The sequence below is a fragment of the Callithrix jacchus genome, chromosome 14, assembly GCF_049354715.1.
Source record: "Callithrix jacchus isolate 240 chromosome 14, calJac240_pri, whole genome shotgun sequence".
NCBI classification, from domain to species: Eukaryota; Metazoa; Chordata; class Mammalia; order Primates; family Cebidae; genus Callithrix; species Callithrix jacchus.
In genome coordinates, this window is record NC_133515.1 from 25593094 (window position 1) to 25620725 (window position 27632).

General features: G+C 43.6%; 1 protein-coding gene and 1 long non-coding RNA gene across 4 annotated transcripts in view; one reads left to right on the forward strand and one right to left on the reverse strand.

The window, feature by feature from the left end:
* Positions 1-2070: 2070 nt before the first annotated feature.
* Positions 2071-6987, reverse strand: SPMIP9 (sperm microtubule inner protein 9). Of its 3 annotated transcripts, none has more exons than XM_035272015.3 (4): positions 6902-6987; positions 5962-5998; positions 5126-5218; positions 2071-2604 (listed from the first exon to the last, which is right to left on the reverse strand). In XM_035272015.3, the coding sequence occupies exons 1-4, from the start codon at positions 6979-6981 to the stop codon at positions 2182-2184; spliced, it is 633 nt and encodes a 210-aa protein (XP_035127906.1). In that variant the 5' UTR covers positions 6982-6987; the 3' UTR covers positions 2071-2181. The 3 variants fall into 3 exon arrangements, with proteins under 3 accessions (XP_035127906.1, XP_002757571.1, XP_035127908.1); XM_002757525.5 differs by having other exon boundaries at positions 6849-6987; XM_035272017.3 differs by lacking the exon at positions 5126-5218.
* Positions 6988-7105: 118 nt separating this feature from the next.
* Positions 7106-27632, forward strand: part of LOC118147252 (uncharacterized) — a 45024-nt gene continuing 24497 nt past the window's right edge. Inside the window, exons 1-2 of the long non-coding RNA XR_004733452.2 lie at positions 7106-7192; positions 22698-22888. This is a non-coding gene — a long non-coding RNA (uncharacterized LOC118147252). The remainder of the gene's footprint in view (positions 7193-22697; positions 22889-27632) is intronic.

Sequence of the window (27632 nt, forward strand, 5' to 3'; positions counted from 1 at the left end):
AGAGGTTGCAGTGAGCTGAGATGGTGCCACTTCTCTTCAGCCTGGGCAATAAAACGAGATTCTATCTCAAAAAAGAAAAATCAATAGGTAAGGATATATGTTCGTGAATAGTTATTGCAGCACAATGTGTATAGGAAAAATTGGAAACGCGTGACTATCCCCTAATAAGGAAATTGTAGTAAATCAATATCCATCAATTCAATGGAATATTAGGCAGTTATTAAAAATAATTATCTCTATAAGTGGGGAGAAAATAAGCATGCAGAGTGTTGTGCCCAGCCTGGCTACTGCAGTGTGGCCACAGTCTTGCAGCATTGGCATCATGCGCGTTCTCACTCATCTATGGAGTCTTTTAAAAAGTTGATCTCATGGAAGTAGGAAATAGAATAGTGAGAGCTTCTTGGAAATGCTGAATCTACACCCCAGAACTACAGAACTAAAACTTGCATTTTAATAAGATTCCCTAGGGGAAACACTGGTGTGCGGTATGATCCCAAAACAAAAGATTTCTCACATACTGTGCAAAGCTGGATAGTCACAACAAAAATCTGTCCTCTCCTTCTAAACCAATAAACCCCTCATTCTTAGTTGGGGACATTGCCATCCAGAATAAAGATGATACTTCCCAGCCTTCCTTGGGGTTTGGTATGACCATATAGCTAAGCTCTGACAAGGGGACAAGATAGTAAGTGAAGAATGTCATTTCTGCATTGTGCACCTCAAAGGAAAATTATCTGTATCCCCTGGTTATTCTTTTTTCTGCTACCTGAAAAATGTCAACAACCGAATCAGCCACTGTATCAGTCAGCTTGGGCTGCCATAACAAAATACCACAGACTGGGCAACTGAAACAACAGAAATTTATTTTTTCACAGTTTGGGAGGCTGGAAAGTCCAAGTTCAAGATCGAGCAGGGTTTGGTCTCTGGTGGGGGCTCTCTTCCTGGCTTGGACACAATTGCCTTCAAAGTGTCTTCCCATGGCCATTCCTCAGTACGCACACATGGATAGAGAGATCTCTCTCTCTCTTCCTTTTCTAACAAGGACACCTATTAGAAGAGGTGTCCTACTGGATTAGGGCCCTACTCTTATGACCTCAATTGACCTAATTACCTCCCAAAAGCTTTATCTCCAAATACAATCACGTTGGGGGTTAGAGTTCCAACATATGTATTTGTAGGATACATAATTCAGTCCATAGCATCTACCTTGGGCCTGAAGATAGAAGCCACAACAAACATATTCTACCCTCGTAACTGTCTACCTCTGAACTGTTAGGCAAGAGATAAATAATCTAGCATGTTGGTCAAGCCACTGTGTTTTGGTTCTCTTTGTTACAGCAGCTTAACCTATTTCCTCACTGATACATATGTGTGTTTACATGCATTCCACTGAGCAAGAAGAAAAGTATGAAACAATGCCCTCTAAACTGTTGCCATTCATTGCTACAAAGTAGTAGTGGTGGGTAAACTAAACTAAGAGTATTGAGGGGAAAAGTTATCCAATAGCACCTCAGGTTTTGCAATCACACCCATTATCTAGATGACTGAGGGAAACGTGCTTTTTCCCACTTTATAAATAAATGCTTAAAACAGTAAGAATCTTTACAGCAGGAATTTTTTTTTTTTTTTTTTTTTTTTGAAGCTGAGTCTCCCTCTGTTGCCCAGGCTGGAAGTGGCACCATCTCAGCTCACTGCAACCTCTGCCTCCTGGGTTCAAGCGATTCTCATGCTTCGGCCTTCTGAGTAGCTGGGACTATAGGTCTGAGCCACCACACCCAGCTAATTTTTATATTTTTAGTAGAGATGGGGTTTTACCATGTTGGCCAGGCTGGTCTCGAACTCCTGACCTCAGATGATCCACCCACCTTGGCCTCCCAAAGTGCTGGGATTACAGGTGCGAGCCACTGTGCCTGACCAGGACTCTTAATTATAATGAAACATGACACAAATTTCAGTTCTAAATACACACTGATTTCTCCTCCTTCCCTCTCTTCCTCCCTCCAAAATGGGCATGCTGTAGCCAGGGCAGGCCAGGGAGGAAGGTAGAATGAGCAGGTCCCAGGGTCCCAGTGAAGTTGGAACATCTTTCCAGTTTTATTTTCAGTTCTCTTCTCTGTACTCCAAGGGCATAGGATTTCCACATGCCCTTAGAAGAGACCTTGGAAGATATTTTCATCCTTCCTACTGGTAAAATGGCATCAAGGGTCCCCACCGGTTCAAGATGGGGACCTTGCCTATATGGTGATGAGGACAGGGACACCCTGGCAGTAGCAGGTAGCCTTTGCCCATCTCTGCAGCAGGCTGGTGTTTGGGATCCAGAAGGCACGGAAAGTCAGCACTCTGGAAGACCTGGTTGGGGTCACTCTCAGCCAGGTTCAGATCATGGGAAGCTGGATATGTGAAATGGCAGGTGCTGGTGAACTTATACTTGTCCTCCTTTGTGGCCTCATGGTCCTGTGATGGGAAGAAGCCGGGGAGCCCTAGGTCTCTGGCAGTCATGTGGGGTCTTTTGAAGGCAGGATATCCATCCGTTAGCTTGGGGTTAGGGTTGGGGATGGGCCTATAAAACTCTTTGTCCCGGAGTTGAGCGTCGAGCTTTGCCTGCTGTGGAAACAAATCACACGTGAGTGGAGGGGTGACAGAGACGAGAGACAGTGTAGCTTTTCTTGGAAGCATCTAAGACAGAGCCCATCCTTCTTTTTTTAGTTTTTAAAAAACTTTAAATTAGTCCTTGAATGGTAATATATACAACAGAGAAAATACTGAAATTACGTGAAAGAGTTTATAGTAAAAAATTAGTCTTTTCCACTCTCCTCCTCCCTCAGTTTCCATCTCCAGAGACAACCACTGCTATCAGTGCTTTTTGTATCTTTCTAGAAATATTTTATATGCATATCAACATGTATGTGCATATCTTCTTCCCTTGGTTTGTACACAAGTAATGAATATTCCATTCCACACTTTGCTTCCATTAAATAACATCTTAGAAATTGATCCATCTTTATTTGTTTAGATCTTTTTTTTAGTAGGGAAATCGCAGGACAGGAAAAGATTTTTAAGCAATCTTAAAAAGAGAAAATGATAAAGGAAAAAAAATGATAAATCTAACTATATTAAAAATAAGAAATTGAGACCAGGTGCAGTGGCTCACACCTGTAATCCCACCAGTTTGGGAGGCCAAGGCAGGCAGATCACCTGAGGTCGGGAGTTGAAGACCAGCCTGACCAACGTGGAGACACCTCGTCTCTACTAAAAATACAAAATTAGCCAGGCGTGGTGGCGGGTGCCTGTAATGCCAGCTACTCAGGAGACTGAGGCAGGAGAATTGCTTGAACCAAGGAGGCAGAGGTTTCAAATCCTTGAACCAAGGATTGCGCCACTGCACTTCAGCCTAAAAAACAAGAGCAAAACTCTGTCTCAAATTAAAAAAAGATAAACAAACAAAAAAAGAATTCACACTCCCTGAAAAATTTAGTGCAAAGACAAACCACAAACTGGAGAAGAGTTTATCCACATATAACATACATAACTGAGAAATGAAAAATGCTTAGGGCCAGGCATGGTGGCCCACACCTGTAATCCCAGCACGTTGGGAGGCTGAGGCAGGTGGATCACTTGAGGTCAGGAGTTCTAGACCAGCCTTGCCAACGAGGGGAAACCTCATTTGTACTAAAAATACGAAATTTGGCTGGGTGTGGTGGTGCATGCCTGCAATCCCAGCTACTTGGGAGGCTGAGGCAGGACAATCGCTTGAACCTGGGAGGCAGAAGTTGCAGTAAGCTGAGATGGCACCACTGCACTCCAGCCTGGGTAACAGAGCCAGATTCTGTTGCAAAAAAAAAAAAAGAAAAATGCTTAGAATCTTTTTAAAAACTCCTGCAAATTAATAATAATAATAAAAGACAAGCAACCCAGTAGAAAAATGAGCAAAATACATGAACAGACATTTTATAGAACAAATCTCCATCAATAAATGAAAAGGTGTCCAACCTCATTAATAGTAAGTGAAAAGAAAATTATGACCATAGGAAAATATGATATTGCACCCACCAAATTGGCAAAAATTAAAATGTCTGCTAATACCAAGCAATGGCAAGATTGCAGAGCAACAAAAGTAACCATCTCCAGCTAGCCATAATGTAAATTGGTGCAACCACTTTGGAAAACAGTGATTTTACCTAATACTCAATGACAAACAATTCCACTCCTGGAATGGAGAAACTCTTGAACATTAGGATGTGTCTCATCTCATTTTCAGTGCAGCATTTGGGAGTGGGAAGAGGAGGAATAAAGCATGCAAATGTCCACCAATAAGAAGAGACAGATACAGAAAAGACAAATACAGTATGCTGCGGCATATTCATGCAATGTAACACTATGCAGGAGAAAATGAATAATATGCCATAATGTTTGGCAAAAAGTGACAAATAAAGTTCAAAAAGGCAAAACCAAACAATTTGTTTGAAGGGATATATACATACAAGGTCAAATGAGTTTTTAGAAAAGCACACAGGGAATTTTGTTTTGTTTTGCTTTTGGAAACAGAGTCTTGCTCCACCTCCCGGGTTCAAGTGATTCTTATGTCTCAGCCTCCCAAGCAGCTGAGAATACAAGTGTGCACCAACATACCAGGCTAATTTTTGTATTTTTGTAGAGACGGAATTTTGCCATGTCAGCCAGGCTGGTCTTGAACTCCTGGCCTCCCAAAATGCTAGTATTACAGGCCACCACACCTGGCCTACAAGGGAATGATTAACCACTTCTGGAGATGGGAGGAGGGGTAAGTTTGTGGGCCACCCAAGAGGCTCTAAGGTACTGCTAATGTTGACGTGCCAGGTTTTAAGCTGTCTGTAATGGTTTCATCGGTGTTTGTTTTATCAGTGTTATTTAACCTTTAAATGTGTATTATTTACAATGTTTTGTATGCATGACATATTTGATGTACATTTGAAAACATCCACACACATACATGCACATGCACATAAAAGACCTCTAAGTCACATCTCCTGGCATTGAATATTGTTCTAACAAGTGCCCAAATGTCCACATTTGTAATACAAATGAAGCAATAGAGAGGATTTCAGTGGACAGTTGATTGAATGAAAGGACTTGCATGGCTTCCTACCTCTTGCAGTGTGACCCTGGAGTATTTGTGCTTCCCATAGGGCTGATAGTCGACCATGTGGGAGCTTTGGTATATGTCTAAATCCACAGAGTCCTAAAGCACAAGGAGAATAAAGACAAGAGAATCCCTCTTTGCACTCCTCTTAAAGCCATTCATGGCTTCTTGCTGTTTGTAAGACAAAGACCAACTTTGGGGCCTGACATTCAGAGCCCAGAGGATCTGGTTGTGACCCACTCTGACCATCCCATCATCTCCCCGCCCTCTCTACTCCAGCCTCACTTTCTCCCACTCGCATGGGTTGGCATGTGTTCTTTCCTATCTCCTAATGAAAATGCAAGTTGCCTATCACAGACTAACAAACTCCTACCTATCCTCCAAGACCCAGACTAAATGTCACTTCCCCAAAACATCTCTCCCATTCTTTTATTCTCTACCTCCCAAGAGTTAAGTCTTTTCCTGTTCCTTACAACCCTGCACAACAGCACTTACAGAGTATCCTGTGATGGATATGATGAAGTTCACTATATCAGGTTTAGCGTCCTTAGACATCTCTGCAGTCCCAAAGCCCAGCACAGTGGCTGGTACACTGTGAGTGCCTAATAAGTGCATGCTGAGTAGTAACTTAACCCCCAGAAAATTATAAAGAAGAGAACTGAGTTCTCTTCTTCTTGTACAAAAACAAACAAAAAACACCAAAAACAAAAGAAAAAAAAATCCCAAAACTATCATTCCACAAAGATGAGCACAGGGAGCCACAAGAAGCCTGGCCCTTCCAGGGACTTGCTGAGGCTACCAACACTGAGACAGTCACAGGGGACAGAAACCACATCACTTACCTGTCCTGGGTATATCACACGTGCCATGGCAAAAGACCTAGACACAGACAAGTTGTTTAGCCCTGCTCTGCCACAGACAAGGGAAGTAGCCACTATCTTCAAGCTGTGCCAACCAAGCATGGCTGTCCCAGCTTTCTTAGCCCACTCCTCCCCACCTTCCCTGGGCTCCCACTCTGCATGTCACACTCCATCATCAAGGGGTTCATGGTGATACCAGGGTCCCTGGGACAAAGGAACTGGAGCAGGACTCAGGAGGAATGAGGGCTGTTTAAAAGATCACATTTACAGATCAGGTTTACTGTTTGAGAGGGAAATCTGATCTTAGGGCAAGTGATGTTCTGGAAAATGCTTGACAACCGTGTTTCTGGGGAAAATAGGCCCTGGGTTTATAGCATCTGCCAATTTCTATGGTGTGAAGGCTCCTATCATGGCTCACTTCAGGCCATCAATATAATGTCATTGGCACTGAGTTGCACAGATATGAGCAGGATGGGCTCTTGTGAGCCAATATGAACTGGCTCTAGCTCACAGGTTCCTGTGAACCAGGCTTCAGTACTCCTCCTGGATGGAGGAAGGCCCAGGCCTGGGACTCAGAGCCACCTTGATTCAGGAGGGGAGTATCCAAGGTGAAGAAAGTTGAAAGGCTCTGCATTCCCAGTTGAACAACAGTTTATAGGCCTAACCCTGACCCTTCCTTCTAGCCCTGAAGTCCTAGGGATACCTCACTGCCCAGACCCCTTGTGTACATGGGCCCCTAGAGCTTTGATGGGTACTCCAATGCATTCCCTGGGAACCCTCCCCTAAGCCCCACTCCCTCAGCAGACTGTGGCCCAGCAGGGTGGTGCCTGGACCTCAACCAACTTCTGTGTCCCCTCCCTTTTGCTCACAGACAGCTTCTCTCCTAGGACTGGGGACCAGCTGCTACGCAGACAGAGCCTACCCCTTCTGCCAGGGCAAGATGGCGCTCCTGCCGTCCCACCTCCAGGTGCCCTTGCCACATGGAGAGTCCTGCTGCTGCATCCCACTGCCACGCCTATCTTTGAGTTGAGCCCTGACCTGTGTGATGACGGTCCCTATCATTGTGAGGTGGGTGGCTGCTCAGGCTGCCTGCAGGTCAGTTCCCCTGTCCCTGGCTCACCAGAGCCAACAGGAATCCTGGCAGCACTGGAAGGTCTTGGGGACCAGAGCTTTCTGATACTCTACAGAATCTTTCTATTCCTAGGAGAGGACGGTAAATAGAGCCCATGTGGTTTATAACATCAGACTGTGTGTGACTGAATCTACCTCATACCATAGCTTGCCCCCACAGACCTCTGCTGCCTGAAACCCTGGCTCAAAATTGTCAAAATGTCATACTTTTTGACATTCATGGTGTGTGGCTTTGTAGAGAAACAAGTGTTGGTGAGGATGTGGAGAAATTAAAACCATATCGTTTTGCAATTCTACTTGTAGTTATAAGTCAAAAAGAATCAGAAGCAGGGACTCAAATGGAACCAATGTTCACAATGAGTCACAATAGCCAAAAGGTAGAAACAACTCAAATGTCCATCAGAGATGAATGGATGTGGTATACATGTGCAATGGAATATTATTCAGTCTTAAAAGGGAGGCCTGGAGTGTGGCTCATGCCTGTAATCCCAGCACTTTGGGAAGCCGACGTGACCTTGTGAGGTCAGGAGTTCCAGACCAGCCTGGCTAACATGGTGAAACCCTGACTCTACTAAAAATACAAAAATTACCCGGGCATGGTGGTGCACGCCTGTAGTCCCAGCTACTTGGGAGGCTGAAGCAGGAGAATCACTTCAACCGAGGAGGTGGAGGTTGCAATGAGCCAAGATCACACCACTGCACTCCAGCCTGTGTGACAGAGCAAGACTCCATCTCAAAAAAAATAAAAATAAAGGAAGGCAATATTGACACATGCTACAGCATAAATAAACCTTGATACATACAGCATAGATAAAAAGACAAATGCGGGATGATGCCACTTGTGTGAGGTACTTAGGGAAGTACAATTTATAGAGATAGAAAGTAGAATAATGGTTGCCAGAGACTGAGGAGAGGAACGGGAAGTTATTGTTTAATGGGTATGAAGTTTCTGTTTCAGAAGATTAAAAAAAGTTCTGGGGATGGATGGTGGTGATGGTTGCGCATTGTGAATGTACTTAATGCCACTGAATTATGCACATAAAAGTGATTATAACGATAAACTTTGTTATATATATGTAATTTCATATCTACTTATATATATTTTATATTTTATGTAATTTTTTTCTTTTTTGTATTTTTCTTTTTGTCAGTACCAACTTGCTATTTTATGTAATTTGTATATACATATGTATACTTAATTTTATATATGCTATATATAATATTAAACATTTTATATGTTATATGTTATATTATATATATAATTTTAATAATCCACCTTCTTTAATGGACACCTTCTCCATGAAGCTTTCCTTGACCTCACTAGGTATCACCATAGACTCATCTATCCAACCAATATTTACTGAGCACTTAGTTTGTGTTTGGGCATGCTTCTGAACTTTATAGATTCAAGAGTGACCAAAATAGATGGAAGTCTCTGCTTACATTCTGGTGATATGAAAACACAGAGCAAACACAATAATAAGCAAGTCACCCTCCATTAGATAGAGCAAATAAGCCCAGTGATACACAAGAGAATGACTAGTGGGCTTTTAGATGGGAGGTCCAAGAAGGTCTCTCTGAGAGAGCGATGTTACAGTAGAGATCTGAAGCACGGGAACGAACCAGCCATGCAAAGACCCTGAGGATAAAGGGTTCCAGACACAGCAATCAGCTAGTGCAAAGCCTAAAGGCAGTAACCACTAAGAACAAGAACCAGCCATGTCCCTAGAAAGGACTGAATGATGGCCAAAATCAAGCCATTGAGTCGGCTAGGAATCTCCAGCATTCTTCTTCTTTCTTTAATGGAGTGCCAACTTCCCCTCAGAGAACAATTGCTTGCCTTTCTTTGGTTTGAGTGTGACCACAGAATTCACATGTTGGAAATTTGGTCCCTAGCATGGCACTGTTGGGACTTTAAGATTTGATTAGGTGGTTAAGAGGCATTAATGCTGCTCTCTTGAGACTGCATTAATTCTCACCATAGTGAGTGAGTTATTGCTCTCTCGGGACTGGATTAGTTACCCCAAGAGCTAGTTGTTATAAAGTAAAGTGAGGCCGCCCCTCACATTTCGTGAATTTCGCATGTGCTCACTTGCCCTCCCACTTCTGTACCATGTTATGATGTGGTATGAAAGGCCCTTCCAGAAACTGCTGCCATACCCTTGAACTTCCCAGCCTCCAAAACCATGAGCCAAATAAACTTCCGGGTTTTGCTGGTGTTGTTTTTTTTTTTTTTTTTTTAGAAAGAAAAAAGGAATGAAGGGGAGGAAGATAGAGGAAGAAAAAGAGGGAGAGAAAATGGGAATGTAGCTTTATTCTAAAAATGGATATTAATAATGGCTGATCAATATTTTGTGTATTTAAAATGGAGAGCTCTATAAATATTTATTGAGTTTACTTGTTTTGGATCTGAGTTCAAGTCCGGATATCTTTATTAATTTTCTGTCTCGTTGAGTCTAAATCTCTTTATGAGACTTATGTATCTGGGTGTTAGGATCATTAGCTCTTTTTTTTTTTGAGACGGAGTTTCACTCTCGTTACCCAGGCTGGAGTGCAATGGCTCGATCTCAGCTCACCGCAACCTCCACCTCCTGGGTTCAGGCAATTCTTTTGCCTCAGCCTCCTGAGTAGCTGGGATTACAGGCACACGCCACCATGCCCAGCTATTTTTTTGTATTTTTAGTAGAGACGGGGTTTCACCATCTTGACCAGGATGGTCTCGATCTCTTGACCTCGTGATCCACCCGCCTCGGCCTCCCAAAGTGCTGGGATTGCAGGCATGAGCCACCGCACCCAGCCCTGTTAGCTCTTATTGTTGCATTGATCCTCTTACCACTATATCTTTGTTGCTTTGAAATCTATTTTATCAGATGCAAGAATTGCAACTCCTGCTTTTTATTTATTTATTTATTTTTGCTCTCCATTTGGTTGGTAAATCTTTCTCCATCCCTTTGTTTTAAGTCTTTGTGTATCTTTGGATGTGAAATGGGTCTGGATGTAGCATACCATTGGGTTTGGGCTGTATCTAAGATTGGAGGATTTAGTTGACTTAAATATAGGGTTACCGCCATTTGATGTTAACTGGCTATTTTATCCATTCGTTGATGTAAATTCTTCTTTATGCTGATGCTCTTTACTTTTTGGTATATTTTTAGAAAGGCTCATACTGGTTGTTTCTTTCTATGTATAATGCTTCTTTCAGAAGCTCTTGTAAAGTCGGCCTGGTGGTAATAAAATCTCTGAGTACTTGCTTGTTCATAAAAGATTTTATTTTTCCTTCAGTGGTGAAGCTTAGTTTGGCAGGATATGAAATTCTGGGCTGAAAGTTCTGTTCTTTAAGGATGTTGAATATCAGCCCCTACTCTCTTCTGGCTTGTAGGGTTTCTGCTGAGAGATCTGCTGTAAGTCTAATAGGCTTCCCTTTGTGGGTAACCTGACCTTTCTCTCTGGCTGCCCTTAGTATTTTCTCCTTCGTTTCAACCCTGGTGAATCTGACGATTATGTGCCTTGGGGTTGCTCTTCTTGAGGAATATCTTTGTGGTGTTCTCTGTATTACCTGGGGTTGAATATTGTCCTGCTTTGATAGATTCAGAAAGTTTTCCTGAATAATATCCTGAAGAGTATTTTCCAGCTTGGATTCATTCTCTCTGTCGCATTCAGGTGCACCTATCAAATGTAAATTAGGTCTTTTCACATAGTCCCATATTTCTTGAAGACTTTGCTCATTCCTTTTTATCCTTTTTTCTCTATTCTTGTCTTCTGGTTTTATTTTATTAAGTAGTGCTGGTGTTGTTTATTAAGATGGAATCTTGCTCTGTTGCCCAGGCTGGAGTGTGCAGAGGTGCAATCTTGGCTCACTGAAACCTCTGCCTCACAGGTTCAAGCTATCCTCCCACCACCTCAGCCTCCTGAGTAGCTAGGATTACAGGCATGCACCACCATGCCTGACTAACCTTTTTGGTATTTTTAGTAGAGATGGGTTTTTACCATGTTGGCCAGGCTGGTCTCAAATTCCTGAACTCAAGTGATCTGCCCACTTCGGCCGCCCAAAGTGCTAGGATTACAGGCGTGAGCCACCACACCCAAACTTAAACTTCTGTTTTTTATAAATTAGTCTGTGGTGTTCTGTTATAGAAAAAAAAAAAAATGGACTAAGACACTCCCCTTCAGGGATCACATGGTGTGGGTGGTGCAGATCCTACTCCAACTCTAAGTGGTCATGTTGCCACCAGAATATTCCAGTCTCTAGGCCACAGTGATTGATTGTGGGCAGTGATGGGGAGAGGCTCATGATCCACGCTGGGCTGATGAGTGCCATCCCTAGCTCTTGGGAAGGAATAGCTGAAACAGCAGGCACCAAGAACCATGTGAGTCTCAAGCTGCCTGAAGCCACTGTGTGGAGAAAGCCAGGCCAATAATAAAATCAGCACAAAGAAAAGAATACCCAAGAGACAGAAACAGCAACAGCACTTTGACTAACACGTACAACCATGCCTGAAGCTGGACCTACATCTACACGTCAGTTTCTGTGAGCCAGTACATTCCTTTTCTTGCTAACGCCATCAAGGTTGGAGGGCTCACATAGTTATTTCTCCTAACTAACTGTAGGATTTTTGAGGGAAAGAGTGGGGTCTCACATTTTTTTCCTCAGTGCACTGACACTTAAGGGTGGGGATTTAAGAAGTGCTTGTGAATTAAATAAAACTAAAGAAATGGAAAAGACTAAGGCAAAGAACAGAGTGACAACAGGGATGAGAGTGGAGAGGGCAGCTGGGGAGTAGCAAGTGATTTTTGTCCCCCAAGTACGCATTTTTCATAAAAGTATTACAAAGTACATTTTGGAGTCCTGAATTCAAATTCTGATACTTACTGTCCTCATGTCCTTGGGTAAATTATGTAAGATTAATAAAAGGCCGTTTGATCATCTGTAAAACAGAAGTAACACCTACCTGAAAAGATTGTAGGAAGTTAAAAGATATGTCTGTGAAGGTGCTTGGTGTTCTTCATACCAATATTTGCCCATATTTTCTGAGTTCCTGCTGTATGTTAGGCATTGTGCAAGGGCCTGGAATTAGGGTAACGAAGTAGAAGAGAAATTATCTCTGCCCTTACGAAGTTACAGTATGGTGGCAGATAAATATGCAAATAATCACACAAGTCAGTCTTTCATTACAATTTTAACAAGAGCCACGAAGTAGAAATGTGGAGAATCAGAGGTTGGTCCAGTCTTGGGAGCTGGTCAGAGAAGACTTGCCTCAAGTAAAGACATTTTAGCTCAGTTCTAAAGGGGAAGGAGAGTTCTGTTCATTACCCTGGGGCAGGAAATAGACTTCCCACGTGTAGGACAGAAGCCGCTCTGCTAGAGCAGAGCCACGAGGGACAAGGGCAGCTCTAGATGAGGCTGGAGAGAGGGGTACTACCTCATCAAGCAAGGTATAGTAAGAACCTTGACTTTATCCTTTGCAAGCCACTGGATGATGATGGTGATGTCTGGGACAGTTTGATGAGATGGCAGTAAATAGGAAGAGAAGTGAGCAGGTTCAGGAGACGTTAGGAGCTGGGCGCAGTGGCTCACGCCTGCAATCCCAGCACTTTGGGAGACTGAGGCGGGTGGATCAAAAGATCAGGCATTCGAGACCAGCCTGGCCAACATGGTGAAACTCCATCTCTACTAAAAATACCAAAAAGAGAGGGAGAGAGAGAGAGAGAGAGAAAGATGTTAGGAAAGTAGACCACATAGGATTTAATCATTAACAGGAAGCGGCAGTGGCAGAACAGAGTAGGGTCAAAAAGATTCCCAGATTTCTCAAATAAGCCATTGGAGCCTGATGGTCCTTTGATGAGGTGGGAGAGGCAGAAAGAGGTATCTTTTTGGGAAATGCTATGGTTTGAATATTTCCCCCTCCAAAACTCATGTTGAAATTTAATCCTCTATGTGGCAGGATTGAGAGGTGGGGACTTTAAGAGGTGACTGGGTCATCAGGGCTCTTCATGAATTAATGGGTTATCATGGGAGGGCAACTGGTATCTTTATAATACGAGGGAAAGAGACCTGAACAAGCAGGTTAGCATGCTCAGCCCCCTCACCAGGTGATGCTCTGCTCTGCTCTGGGAATCCGCAGAGTCCCCACCAGCAAGAAGGCTGTCACCAGATATGGCCCCTTGATCTTGGACATCTCAGCCTTTATAACTGTGAGAAATAAATTACTTTTCTTTATTAATTAGTCAGTTTTTTTTTCATTTTTAATTACCCGGTTTCAAGTATTCTGTTACAAGCAACAGAAAATGGACTAATACCAGGAATAAATCTATGCTTGCAGTTGGGGTCATATTCCAGTTGTGGAGCCTGTGTGGTTTCCAAGAAGAGATGAGTAAACACATGGGCAGAAGGATTTATGGTTCAGAGAAGAAAGTTCTGAACATGTTATATACTCTGGAATTGCCAATGATATAGGTGGCACTTGAAGCTCACAGGGAGGATGGATAATATCTCTAATTTGGGTAATGTAACCTCCCAAGTAGCCCTGCAGAGCAACGCTGCCCTGACACTAAAAGGCATTCTGTGCCTCCCAAAAGGAGCATTCAAGGGCAACAAGAAGGAAATCAGGCCAGAAGGATGATAAGGTCACTGGCACTTGTGCTCAGGCCTTGCTGGTCCATGTATTTGGGCCTCTTTTTGGCCCCCTTTGGTGCCACCTTCACTGCAGTCAGGTTTCTGCAGAATCTTCTGGCTTCAGTGCCAATGCAGCAACATTAGTGCAACCACCTGCAGGAGGGGCTGGGCCCTCAGCTCAGCCACCCACTGGTTATGGCAGTGTGGACAAGCGACTTCACTCCCAGGAGCTCAGGGCCCTCTTCATTGAGACTGAAATCCTCAATGCCTGCACAGGTTTCCTCCACCCCAGACTACTACGTAGTTACTGCACTTGAGTAAGCTAGCCCTGAAACACTGCAAAACATCATGTTGTACCCATTCTTAAGTTTTTACAATGCAATACATGTGATTTTTCTCAAGCTCAAAAGGGTAAATTTTTTCATGGTTCTCATTGTCTCCTCTAGCAGCAGGCAAGGGAGGATCTTTCCTACATTTGTAAGAGAAGGAAAGTAACCCAGAAAGCAAATCCTGCTTTTGTTTTGTTTAAAGTTTAAATCACATACAAATTTTGTGTTCAAATTGTGTAAGGTAAGATAAACCAAATTATATTATTTTAGAAAACTCTTATAAGAAATATGAGAGTATTTCTAGAAGCACGGTTATGTTAAAATAAAGGTTAAAGAATACAAAAAAGGTGTGTGGTCAAGATCCAATAAACAGGTTATACAAAGTAGGGGGCACATAAAAGGCCCTCAACAGGCATCATTCTTTCTTCTCCCCTGCTACCTCCAGTGAGGATATTCACCTCTAAATCTACATAGCCATATTGAAAAAATAGCCCAACACATATACAACAGGGTTGGATGTGAAAACTAAAGAAGAAAATATCAATTACTTCGCACCTAGTCTGGTATACTATAGGAGTTTAATTATTGTAACCATTCATTCGACAGAAATAGGAACAAGAACAACCCAAAAGTCATCTAAGAATGACTCCCACATCTCCCACCATAGCCTGGAGAGAGCTGGGCCCCAAGTTTCTGCCTATGCAAATTCAGCATGTTAATATTGTTAAATCACAGGAGGAAATTCTTCTCCCCAATCAGAAGCCCTTGAGTTCCTCCAGGCTTATATTAAAGGGATTACAATCCATTTCCTCCCTAATACAGCTAATGCGCTATGGGAAGCCCTCAGGCCAGGGATTAAAGCATTTATGCCTTTAATTAGGAGCAACCCTTCCCTTAGAGCCAGAAACACAAACAGCAAGTCGACACTACAAAGGCCTCCTCCCCAGCACAGTGGGCATATTGCTCCCTCTCCAGGAGCCTGGAGCCTCGAAGAGCTTAGCAAACACTGCCTTTCCCAAATGAGATGTCTTAGGCAGGAGGGCCCTCATCAGAAATAGAAACCCCTTCACCTGAAGAACAAACAAACAAAAAACAGATCTTGAGTTAATTCGGGATCAGCCCCTGCTGCACAGCAGGGAAGGCGAGAGGAATCCACAGTGTTAAGAGGCCCTGTGGAATTAGCACATCTCCAGGAGGGGTGGGGGATGCTGATTGTCCCACCGCTGCAAACACACTGGATCATTAGGTTTCAAGTGGATGGCTTTGAAAATTAAGATGTGACTGTGCTCCGGAGAGGTCTGTCCCCAACCAGATGCCTTCAGGAGCCCCTCACACAGGGTCTGTCATCCTTTTCCACTCTAGATTCATAGACACTAGCTGGGTCACCTAGCATAGGGTTTCTCCTCCAAGGGCAGCCCAATGACGCTCTTCTTCAGAGTCCCCTGGAATACATATAAAAATCCAGATTTGTGCCGCCACACTTGTGTCAGAATCTCTGGGAAATGAGGTCAACCCTGGACTTTTAATAAACTTCATTGGAGACTCTATGATCCTTAAGCATGGGGAGGAGGACCATGGCTGGGCCACTCCCACTGTTCATAAAGGAGGGAACTGAGGTCCAGAATTTTCCAGGGATGGACAGAGGCAGACAGCCAATCAGGGCCTGGTCTGGGATGTTTTTGGGGTGGTGGATGTGTGCAGTACCTGAGAAATGATACCAAAAGAACCCGTGAAATTGTTAAACTGAGATAAGAACTCGGGACCTTTTGCTTCACTTGTTCAACAAACAAATATGACTGTCTTAGGTGAGCAAGGCATGGTGCTAGATGCTGTATGTGTGTGTGTGTGTGCGTGTGTGTGTGTGTGTGTGGTCATAGGAAGAAAGGTGTTGGTGGATGATGATAAAAGATGAAAAACACTGTGTTCCTACCATCCAGCACGTTACACACTGGGAGGGAAAGGAAGCAGGGAGTGTCCAAAGAAAGCACAGGCAGGGAAGTGCAGACGCAGGCCAGGATCATCTGGTATGGAGGGAGACTGAAGAAATGGCAGAGAACAGGTTGCGCTGAGGTCAAATGTTAGATGAGGAGCATCCTTCTCTTGTCCAAATTTGGTCCACGCTTGAAGCCACAGCCACTCCCTGACTTCTGGTGGGAACTACTTCCTGACTGCTCATGCTCACCCACAGCCCTTTTCTCTGAACATTTATGACACTTCAGCAAATATTTATCACCTAGTTTATGCCACATGCCTTTGTTTAGTTGTGCTTTTTTTTTTTTACTTCCCCCTCGAAAAATAAAGATTTGAACTGCCTTTTTCTTCTTGACTTCCTCTGAGCCTGCTAGACCCTCAATAATGCTCTTTGATTGTATAAGGAATAGCTAGAATTCAGGCTGGAGGGAGGCCAAGGTGGGTGGATCACGAGATCAGGAATTCAAAATCAACCTGACCAAGATGGTGAAATCTTGTCTCTACTAAAAATACAAAAAGTAGCCAGGTGTGGTGGTGGGCACCTCTGATCCCAGCTACCTGGGAGGTAGCAGCAGAGGCAAAGAATTTCTTGAACCTGGGAGGTGGCGGTTGCAGCAAGCTGAGATTGCGCCACTGCACTCCAGCCTGGGTGACAGAGTAACATTCGGTCTCAAAAAAAAAAAAAAAAAAGTCAGGCTGGAAAGGCAGAAGGAGCTGTACAATGAAGACTCTGTGGTGCTGAACTTTCATGGGGGAGACTGAATGCAGAGAGGAAAAGGTTTTAAAGTCAGATGACTTTGCATGTGAACTCAGCTTTACAACTTACAAACTGTGTGTCTTTTGGTAAGTTACTGACATTCTTCAGTTTCCTTCTGAAGTGGTAAAGTAGGACTAAAAATGCCTGTCCTGCAGGAGAATAAAGCAAAACCCTAAGAATACCCTGCCCAACCCAATTCCTGATGGACAGTGCAAGCTCAGTAAATGAGAGTGAGCATGGAACATGTCACTCAACAGTAACATGATAAAAGGGACCTTTCAAGAAGACCTGTGTTGGGGAGGTGTGCAGCACAGAGAGAAAAGAAGAGAATACAGAAGAAATGATGGCTGGGCATGGTGGCTCATGCCTGTAATCCCAGCACTTTGGGAGGCCGAGGCAGGTGGATCACCTTAGGTCAGGCGTTCAAGATCAGCCTGACCAATATGCTAAAACCCTGTCTCTACTAAAAATACAAAAAATTAGCTGGGCATTATGGCATGCGCCTGTAGTTCCAACTATTTGGGAGACTGAGACAAGAGAATTGCTTGAACCTGGGAGGCGGAGGTTGCAATGAGCTGAGATTGCACCACTGCACTCCAGCCTGGGTAACAGAGCGAGACTCCATCGCAAAAAAGAAGAAATGACAACAGCCAGAGGCTCTTACAACTGCCCAGGCACTTGAGAATTTACTGGACATTCCATACTAACGTTAACAACAGAGCAATCCTCTGTGCTGGGTACTGTCCTGACAGCTTTATGTGGATTTGCTTCACTTAATCATTACCCTAGGTCGGGCGCCGTGGCTCACTCCCAGGACTTTGGGAGGCCGAGGCGAGTGGATCACCTGAGGTCAGGAGTTCCAGACTAGCCTGGCCAACCTGGTGAAACCCCGTTTGCACTAAAAATACAAAAGTAATCTGATGTGGTGACACATGCCTGTAACCCAGCTACTTGGAAAGCTGAGGCAGGAGAATCACCTGAACCCAGGTGGTGAAGTTTGCAGTGAGCCAAGATCGTACCATTGCACTCCAGCCTGGGTAACAAGAACAAAACTCTGTCTCAAAAAAAATTAGCCGGGTGTGGGGGCACACACCTGTAATCTCAGCTGCTCCAGAGGCTGAGGCAGGAGAATCACTTGAACCTGAGAGGTGGAGGCTGCAGTGAGCTGAGATTGTGCCACTGCACTCCAGCCTAATAGACAGAGTGACTTTCCATCTCAAAAAAAAAAAAAAAAAAAAAAGCAAACACACAAAGAAAACAAAAAAATCATCATCCTAACTGTACAATATAGGTCCTTTTCATTCTTCTCATTTTATAAGTAAGGAAAATGAAACACAGAAAGATATATGTATTAGGGTTCTCCAAAGAAACAGAACCTGTATATATATGTGTGTGTGTGTATGTATATATGTATATATATGTATGTATACATACTATACATCTATACATACGTACATGGAGAGAGAGAGAGAGATTTATTATAGGAATTGGCTCACATGATTACAGAGGATAAGAAGCCCCACACTTTGCCATCAATCAGCTAGAAAATCAGATAAGCTGGTAGTGTAATTCATTCTGAGACTGAAGGCCTGAGAACCAGAAGCACCCATGTGGATGGGGCAGGAGAAGATAGATGTCTCAGCTTGAACAGCAAGACAGCAAATTTGCCCTTTTTCTGCTTTTTTGTTCTATTTAGGTCCCCAGTGGATTGCATGATACCTGCCCACATTGAGAAGATTAATCATCTCTACTTGGTCTACCAATTCAAATTCTAATCTCTTCCAGAAATGCCCCCAGAGACATACCCAGAGATAGTGTTTTACCAGCTATCTGGGCATCTCTTAGCCCAGACAAGCTGACACATAAAATTAGCCATCACAGTAAGTAATTTGCTCAGGTTCACAAACAGTTAAGAGGTGACCAGAGCAGTATTCCAGCCTCAGCTACCTGGAGTCAGAGTTCACACTTTCAACTGGAATGCCTATGGCCTCTGCATATCTGGTGAGAAAGAGGTGGGGTCTAAAGAGGGCAATCTATATGCTGGAATTTGGGGGATGGTTCTTATTTTAAACAATTTCTAAAATATTCTAATAGAAAAGTGGCTCCTGATCTGGATGCTCTGGTGTTCTCCTATAAACAACTTCACAGAGCATCAATATCAGACAAGACCATTGTGACCATGATGGATGAAGACAAAAACAAGACTCCTCTATAACCATGTCTCAACACAGGCAAAACATGAACACTGTCCAAGACAGACACAAAAATTACCAAAATCTTCCCTATCCAGCCTAGTGGTAACTGCTGCTTCCTTAGCCTTGACTTTTTCCTCCTGCCTGATAGATGAGAACTATTAGGCCGGGTGTGGTGGCTCATGCCTGTAATCCTAGCACTTAGGGAGGCCGAGGCAAGCATATCAACTGAGGTCAGAAGTTTGAGACCAGCCTGGCCAACATGGCAAAAACCCATCTCTATGAAAAATACAAAAATTAGCCAGGCATGGTGGTGGGCACTTGTAATCTCAGCTTCTCAGGAGTTTGAGGCAGAAGAATCACTTGAACCCGGGGGCTGGAGGTTGCAGTGAACGGAGATTGCACCACTTCACTCCAGCCTGGGTGAAAGAGCAAGACTCCATCTCAAAAAAAAAAAAAAAATTAAATTAAAAAAAATAAGATCAGAGTTACATCTGCTTCCGACAGCATATAATCCAGAGCAAAATCCGACTCTCTTGAACCACCCTCCAAATCACCTGACACAAGCTTAAATTCTAAAATAGATTTTTTTTTTTTTTTGACACGAGGTCTTACTCTGTCCCCAGGCTGAGTGCAGTAATGCAATCATGGCTTACTACAGCCTCGACCTCTTAGGCTCAGGCAATCCTTTCACCTCAGCCTCCCGAGTAGCTGGGACCATAGGTGTATGCCACCATGCCCAGCGAATTTTTGTATTTTCTGTAGAGGCAGGGTTTTGCCATGTTGCCCAAGTTGGTCTCTAACTCCCGGGCTCAAGCAATCCACCAGCCTCAGCCTCCCAAAGTGCTGAGATTATAGGCATGAGCCACTGTCCCCAGCCAATGATAGATACTTTATTTATTTATTTATTTATTTTGAGATGTCCAGCCTATAGTGCAGTGACTTGATCTTGTCTCACTGCAACCACCACCTCCCAGGTTCAAGTGATTCTCCTGCCTTAGCATTCCGACTAGCTGGGATTACAGATGCTGCCACCACACCCAGCTAATTTTTGTGTTTTTTGTAGAGACAGGGTTTGCACCATGTTTGGCCAGGCTGGTCTTGAACTCCTGACCTCATGATTCACTCACCTTGGCCTCCCAAAGTGCTGGGATTACAGGTGTGAGCCATCATGCCCAGCCCAATTATAGACATTTTCTAACACACCATTCTAAAAGCTTCCCATTGCTTGTGTTCTCCCTATTTGCTACTAGAAATAAGCTCAATTTGTTCAATCCCAGGTGGATCCCTCATGATCTTTGAGTGGAAGTCACTGACATCCTACTGAACATCCCAGTGTTTCAGTATTTAATCTGTTTCTCAGACTGCCTCTCTCAGTAAGAGGGAGTCTCTCTCAACTGTCATTGAAAATGGTTTCAACCACAGCATAGCCTGACAATGCTGTGTTTGATGACAGAGGTTGTTTTAAAAATATTTAATTTTTAAAATAGTAAGCTTTCTTTATTAAGAAAATGTATAATTCGAAGATTCTGAAGATGGGACTTCATGTCCCATCTATATCATGTAATTTGATCCCACAGTCATAGAATAGAAAGAAACTGATAATCAGGATGAATTTTAAAATAGTTTTTGAGTCTTACGGAAAAAAAGTGAAGCTTTTCTGAACAAGAAAATAAAACAAATTAAGAATTGCAGTCTCTCTACCAGTCCCTGTGCTAGACGTGGCAACTGTTCTACCATTGGATCTTCTCAACAATTATTTGATGCTGTTATGATTCTCACCCTCGCTTTTAAAGAGAATACTTGCCCCTTTCCCCTTTCTGCTGAGGAGCTCTGTGAAACCCAGTGCATCGTCAAGGCTACGCTGTGGTTGGGAACTCAGAAAGGGTCACTGGCATCATCTTTGCCTGCTTCATTTTTGTGTTTGTCAGATCTCCTCAGCAGAAAGTGGAAAGCATTCTCTTTAAAAGTGAGAGTGATCCTGGGTTCGATGGCTCACACCTGTAATCTCAGCACTTTGGGAGGCTGAGGCAGGTGGATTACTTGAGGTCAGGAGTTTGTGACCAGCCTGGCCAACATGGTGAAACCCTGTCTCTAGTAGAACTAAAAAATGAGCCAAGTGTAGTGGCTCAGGAGGCTGAAAAGGAGAATCACTTGAACTCAGGAGGCAGAATTTGCATTAAGCCGAGATTGCACCACTGCACTTCAGCCTGGGCAACAGAGTGAGACTCTGTCTCAAAAAAAAAAAACAAAAAAAAAAAAACATGAGAATGAAAGTCTTAATGGCATCAAATAATTGTTCAGTGGCAGAACAGTCGCCACGCCTAGCACGGTGACTGGCAGAGAGACTGCAGTTCTTAATTTGTTTTATTTTCTTGTTCAAAAAAGCTTAAATTTTTTTCCGTAAGACTCAGAAACCATTTTAAATACTCATGCTGATTATCAGCTTCTTTCTATTCTATGACTGTGGGATCAATTACATAACATAAATGAGACATGACGTGTTCAATACTTTCATATCATACATTTTCCTAAAAAGCTTACTATTTTAAAAATTAAATAGTTTTTTAAAAAGTTAACCTCCGTTTAAAAGAATTTTAATCTTTTCATATGTTTAGCGAAGGATTCAGCATTTCACAGAATAAAAATACACAAATGACCCATAAACACATTATGCAAGTAAAAGCAGTGCACAGAAACACATGATGCAGTTTTCCACCTATCGGAGTGCCAAAAGAACATTGAAAATGTAATTCTCAGTACTGACAGGAGGAAATAGGCACTTGCTCATCACTACTGGTACAAGTATAAACCGCCATAACTTTCCAAAAACAATTGAGGTACCTGCCAAAAATGTAAATGACTCTACGCTTTGACCTATCAATTACACTTCTAGGTGTTGGTCTTACATCAATGATCACTCACTTGTGCAAAGGCAGGCATGACATGGTTCATTATGGCACTGCTCGAATTAGCAAAAACCTGCAACAACCCGAATCTACATCAGCAGGAACTGATTTTTAAAATATGGGTGCATGCCAGGGAATTTATAGGCAAACAATAGGAAAAAAATATGAGTGTTACATACTATGAAATACTAGTATGTCTTTAAAGAAAATAAGGTAGATTTTCAGACGAGCAGAAGCAGAAGGATATCCATGTCGGCGAGAAAAACCATTTCTGTGAAAATGTTTAAAATAATTTTGGTGGCGTTGGGGATACCTGAATAAAATCCTTTGGCCCAAAGGCATGGAAATGGAATACAAAATAACAGCCCTAGGCCAGGCACAGGGGCTCAGGTCTATAATCCCAGCACTGTGGGAGGCTGAGACAGGAGGATTGCTCAGTGCCAGAAGTTTAAGACAAGGCTGAGCAACAGAGATCCTGCCTTTGCAAAAAAAATAGCCCTCATCCTTCGAGTGCTCCGTAACTACTGATTGCTGTTGTTGATGATGAAGATGGTAGTTATCATGATGATGTGATCTATACCCAAAATAAATGGAAGAAGGATACTGCCCCTAAGAGATCTTATTCTAACAGTTTCTGCTACATATTAACAGAGCTTATTTTGTCTTCTCATACCTTTGTCAGCTTTTCTAAATTCTTTCAAATGCTTTTTGGGACATGAGTCCAGGGTCAGTGCTGGGTCGGTGCATTTAGATGTTGAAAGGGCAAGGTGATCAGTAAGTCACACCCCCATTCTATTCCTGTCTGACCTGGTGCAGGAGGAGTAATCTGTGAGAGAATCTCCCCTCATGCCATCACATTGGAATGGAAGTGCAGAGAGGAGCACCTTCCCCAGGTATCGCGTTGACAGATCGGTCAGTCACTTTGAGGTCAGCCCCCTTCGCAACACAAACCTGGCAGCAAGAGGTTGAGAAAAAGCCTGATGCTTCTGGTCACAAACACTTCCAAGGTAAGTTGGTAGATCTTAAAGTGTGGTCCTTGGACTTCCAGGGATGATTAATAAGAATACAGAATATCAAGCCCCCCTTCGTATCTTCCCCATCAGAATTTGATGAGGGAGATTGGAGTGAGGCACAAGAATCAGCATTTTAAACAAACTCTCAAGGGAATCATTTTGTACCCTAAAGTTTGGAAACAACTGCAGCAGACCTTGATGGTATTTTGCTCATGGCCGAGTCTTTCAGCACCCCATTTTGTCTGATTATATCTTTGCATGAAGCATTTTTGCAAGCAGTCAAATGACCCTATATCTATTCCATTACCCTGGTTTAGAAAATAATTAGAAATAAATTAAGGCTTATTTTCACTGGGCTCCTCTGTGTATATTCAAGCAATATCAGAAATAAGACAACCCCCAAAACAACAACAATAACATTAAGAAAAGAAATAAGGGCCGGGCACGGTGGCTCACACCTGTAATCCCAGCACTTTAGGAGGCCAAGGCAGGTGGATCACGAGGTCAAGAGATTGAGACCATCCTGGTCAACATGGTGAAACCCCATCTCTACTAAAAATTCAAAAACTTAGCTGGGCATGGTGGCATGTGCCTGTAATCCTAGCTACTCAGGAGGCTGAGGCAGGAGAATTGCCTGAACCCAGGAGGTGGAGGTTGCAGTGAGCCGAGATCACGCCATTGCACTCCAGCCTGGGTAACAAGAGTGAAATTCCGCCTCAAAAATAAATAAATAAATAAATAAAAAGAAAAAATAAAAGAAATAAGAAAACATCAAGACAAATTACATAGATACAAGCCATTTGCCAGTTAGTTTATAATTGAATATACCCAAGTAGGAGCTTGGCCGAATGGTGCTGGAAGCCCGAAATGCCTCGTGAATTACTGGGAATAATAAGTTCCATTTATTTATTTATTTTTTGAGACGGAGCCTCACTCTGTCACCTAGGCTGGAGTACAGTGGCATGATCTCTGCTCACTGCATCCTCCACCTCCTGGGTTCTAGCAATTCTTCTGTCTCAGCTTTCCAAGTAGCTGAGACTACAGGTACACGCCACCACACCTGGCTAATTTTTGTATTTTTAGTAGAGATGGGGTTTCACCATATTGGCCAGCCTGGTCCTGAACTACTGACCTCATGATCTGCCTGCCTCGGCCTCCCAAAGTGCTGGGATTATAGGCTTGAACCACCACACCCAGCCTCCTTTTATTGTTTAAGTCAGTTTATGTTGAGTTTTCTGTTACCGGCAACTAAGGTATTCCTGATACATTATTACCAGCTCTGTGAGGGTAAGAACTGCATTTGTCCCTTAGATATTCCATGCTGGACCTAAATCTGGCACACAAAGTGGGTACTATAAACATATTTTGGCCGGACATGGTGGCTCACACCCATAATCTCAGAGCTTTGGGAGGCCAAATTGAAAGAATCACATAAGGCCAAGAGTTCAAGACCAGCGTGGGCAACATAGCAAGACTCCATCTCTACAAAAAATACAAAAATTACCTGGGTTTGGTGGCACGCTCTTGTAGGCCTAGCGATTCAGGAGGCATAGGCAGGAGGATCACTTGAGCCCAAGAGTTAAAGGTTGCAGCAAGCTATGATCCATTACTGCACTCCAGCCTGGGCGACAGAGCAAGACCATGTAAATCAATTAATCAGCCTGGGATCAGTGACTCACACCTGTAATCCCAGCACTTTGGAAGGCTTAGGAGGGCAGATCACCTGAGGTTGGGAGTTCGAGACCAGCCTGACCAACATGGAGAAACCTTGTCTCTACTAAAAATAGAAAATTAGCCAGGCATGGTAGTGCATGTAATCATAGCTACTCGGGAGGCTGAGGCAGGAGAATCACCTGAACCTGGGAGGTAGAGTTTGTGGTGAGCCAAGATTGTGCCATTGCACTCCAGCCTGGGCAAGAAGAGTGAATCTCCATCTCAAAAAAAACAAATTAATTAATCAATCAATAAATCAATTTCAATCCATGCAGGGATATCCAGTCTCTTACAGAGCAGCTGGTAACAGCCTTAATCAGGGAGTGAGGGAGCAGTCTCAAAGCTGGTCCACTCCTTGCCTGGTCTCTGTATTGCATCCCACTTCACCTCTCCTGTGTTAACATGTGCCTGGCTTGTTTCAGGCCCAGAGTAGTCACATCTTAGGCTAACTCCTTCCAAATGCAACGAGTTCACTTCTAGTAATGAATTGAGGGCATGTTTTCTGTAATACTCTGTCCCTCCCCTAGCCTGGGTACACTCTCTTGGAACTCTCTATCAAATTTATTTTTTCTGCCATCATAATCAGCTGTCTGCATGGCAGTAATGGCCTAAGCAGTTAAACCCTCTAGAGGGGGACGTCCCTTGCATTTGTTTCTCCCAGGAGTGGGAAGCTGTTGTTGCCAGAACAAATTACTACTAACTTGGTGGCTTAAAATAACAGAAAATGTATTCACTCATAATTCGGGAGGCTAGAAGTTCCAAATCTACGTATCAGCAAGGGCACGCCCCCTCTGAAGGTTCTTGAGGAGCCTCCCTTGTCTCTTCCTGCCTCCTTCAGGTTCTGGTGTTCTCAGGTGTGCTTTGGCTGTGCCAGCATGACTTCCATCTCTGCTTACTTCAGTCTTCTCATGGCTGTCCTCTCTGTGGGTCTCTGTGTGTTCTTTTGCATCTCCTATTTTTTTAATACAATTTTTTTTTTTCAAGACACTGTCTTGCTTTATCACCCAGTCTGTATTACAGTGGCACGATTATGGCTCACTACAGCCTCGACTTCCTGGGCTCAAGCAATCCTCTCACCTCCTGAGCGTGCATCACCATGCCTGGCTAATTTTTTTCTTGTATTTTTTTTGTAGAGATGGGGTTTCACTATGTTGCCCAGGCTGGTCTCAAACTCCTGGGCTCAGGTAATCCTCCTACCTTGGCCTTCCAAAGTGGTGGGATTAAAAAAACGAGCCATCACAGCTGGCTCTTTTTTATCTCTTATAAGGACACTCACTGGCTTTACATCCCACTCTAATCTGGTATGATAGCATCTCAAATCTTACCTTAATTACATCTACAGAGACCCTCTTTCCAAATAAGGTCACAAGCTGAGATTCCAAGTGGACATGAATTTGGAGAGGACCCTATTCATCCACATCTCTTTAGGTCAGGGTTCTTACCAAAAACACATTCCCCACCTGCTGTGAGAAATACCATGAAACACTCACTGTCTGGTGGCCGCTGCTAAAGCATCCAGATGACTCTGTTGCAGATGCTTCCAGAATACACTTAGTGAAGCCATGACATAAAAGAGTCATCTCCGGCTGGGCTCAGTGGCTCATGCCTGTAATCCCAGCACTTTGGGAGACCGAGGCAGGTGGATCACCTGAGGCCTGGAATTCGAGATCAGCCTGGCCAACATGGTGAAATCCTATCTCTACTAAATATACAAAAAATTGGCTGGGCATGGTGGTGCATGCCTGTAATCCCAGCTACTCGGAAGGCTGAGGCAGAAGAATCACTTGAACCTGAAGGGGGCGGAGGTTGCAGTGAGCTGAGATCTGGCCATTGTACTCTAGCCGGGGCAACAGAGTGAAACTCCGTCTCAAAAAAAAAAAAAAAAAAATGTCATCCTCAAGAGGCATTTGAGAATAGAGCTGAGCCTAGGGTGCTAGGGGAACCAGAAGAGGGATTCAAAACTCAGAATGAGTATGTGAGAGGGTGTTGGGGTGGGGTGGCGTGGTGCGGGACACACTGGTCTGGCTGGAGTCAGAGGGCTAGAATCAGAGACTAGGGCCTTCCCTCTCACATCTCTCCTACCAAACAAGCTGTGCTTTGCTGAATCACCTCCCTCCTTGGAGGCTGCCTTTGATATTCATTTGAAGTGGATTCAACTGATAAGCAAAGGTGGCTGGTCCACAAGGGGCCTATATGGTAGTGCCTATGACAGCCTAGATTCCAACACTTGATTACCCAGAGGGGTGGACGTTACAAGAAGAAAGTGGATCTACCATCCAGACAGTCACCTTCTTGGCCCAGCTTGCTACTAACCTGGTATTACTCTGGGTAGCTCATTTAATCAGAGGACGAGAAAGAGGTGAAAGCAACAGGGCCTACGGTTATGAGAAGGAGGGGGGTGGGGGTAGTAGAGAGATCATCAGTAGCTGAGACCTGTTTTACTCAAATTTCCAGAGGACAGGGTGCCTTGTCATTTTCTTCTCCATGATTTCCTGAGGGTCCAATCATAATAGATCTTCCAAAAAAATTAACAGAAAAATAAAAATATTAAGACTTGGCCAGGGGGCTGGGCATGGTGGCTCACGCCTGTAATCCCAGCATTATGGGAGGCTGAGGTGGGTAGATCATCTGAGGTCAGGAGTTGAAGACCAGCTTGGTCAATGTGGTGAAACCCTGTCTCTACTAAAAATACAAAAAAATTAGCTGGGTGTGGTGGTGCATACGTGTAATTCCAGCTATTCGGGAGGGTGAGGCAGGAGAATCAATTGAATCCAGGAGGCGGAGGTTGCAGCGAGCTGAGATTGTGCCACTGCACTCCAGCCTGGGCAACAGAGTGAGATTCCATCTCAGAAAAAAAAAAAAAAAAATCACACCACCATATTCCAGCCTGAGAGACAGAGTGAGACACTGTATCTGGGGAAAAGAAAAAATTAAGGCTCATGGTGAATCTTTCTTTCAATTCCCAGAATCAGGAATTTTCCTTCAGAAAAAAAAAATAGGCTTGCTTTTAATTTCATGCACCACG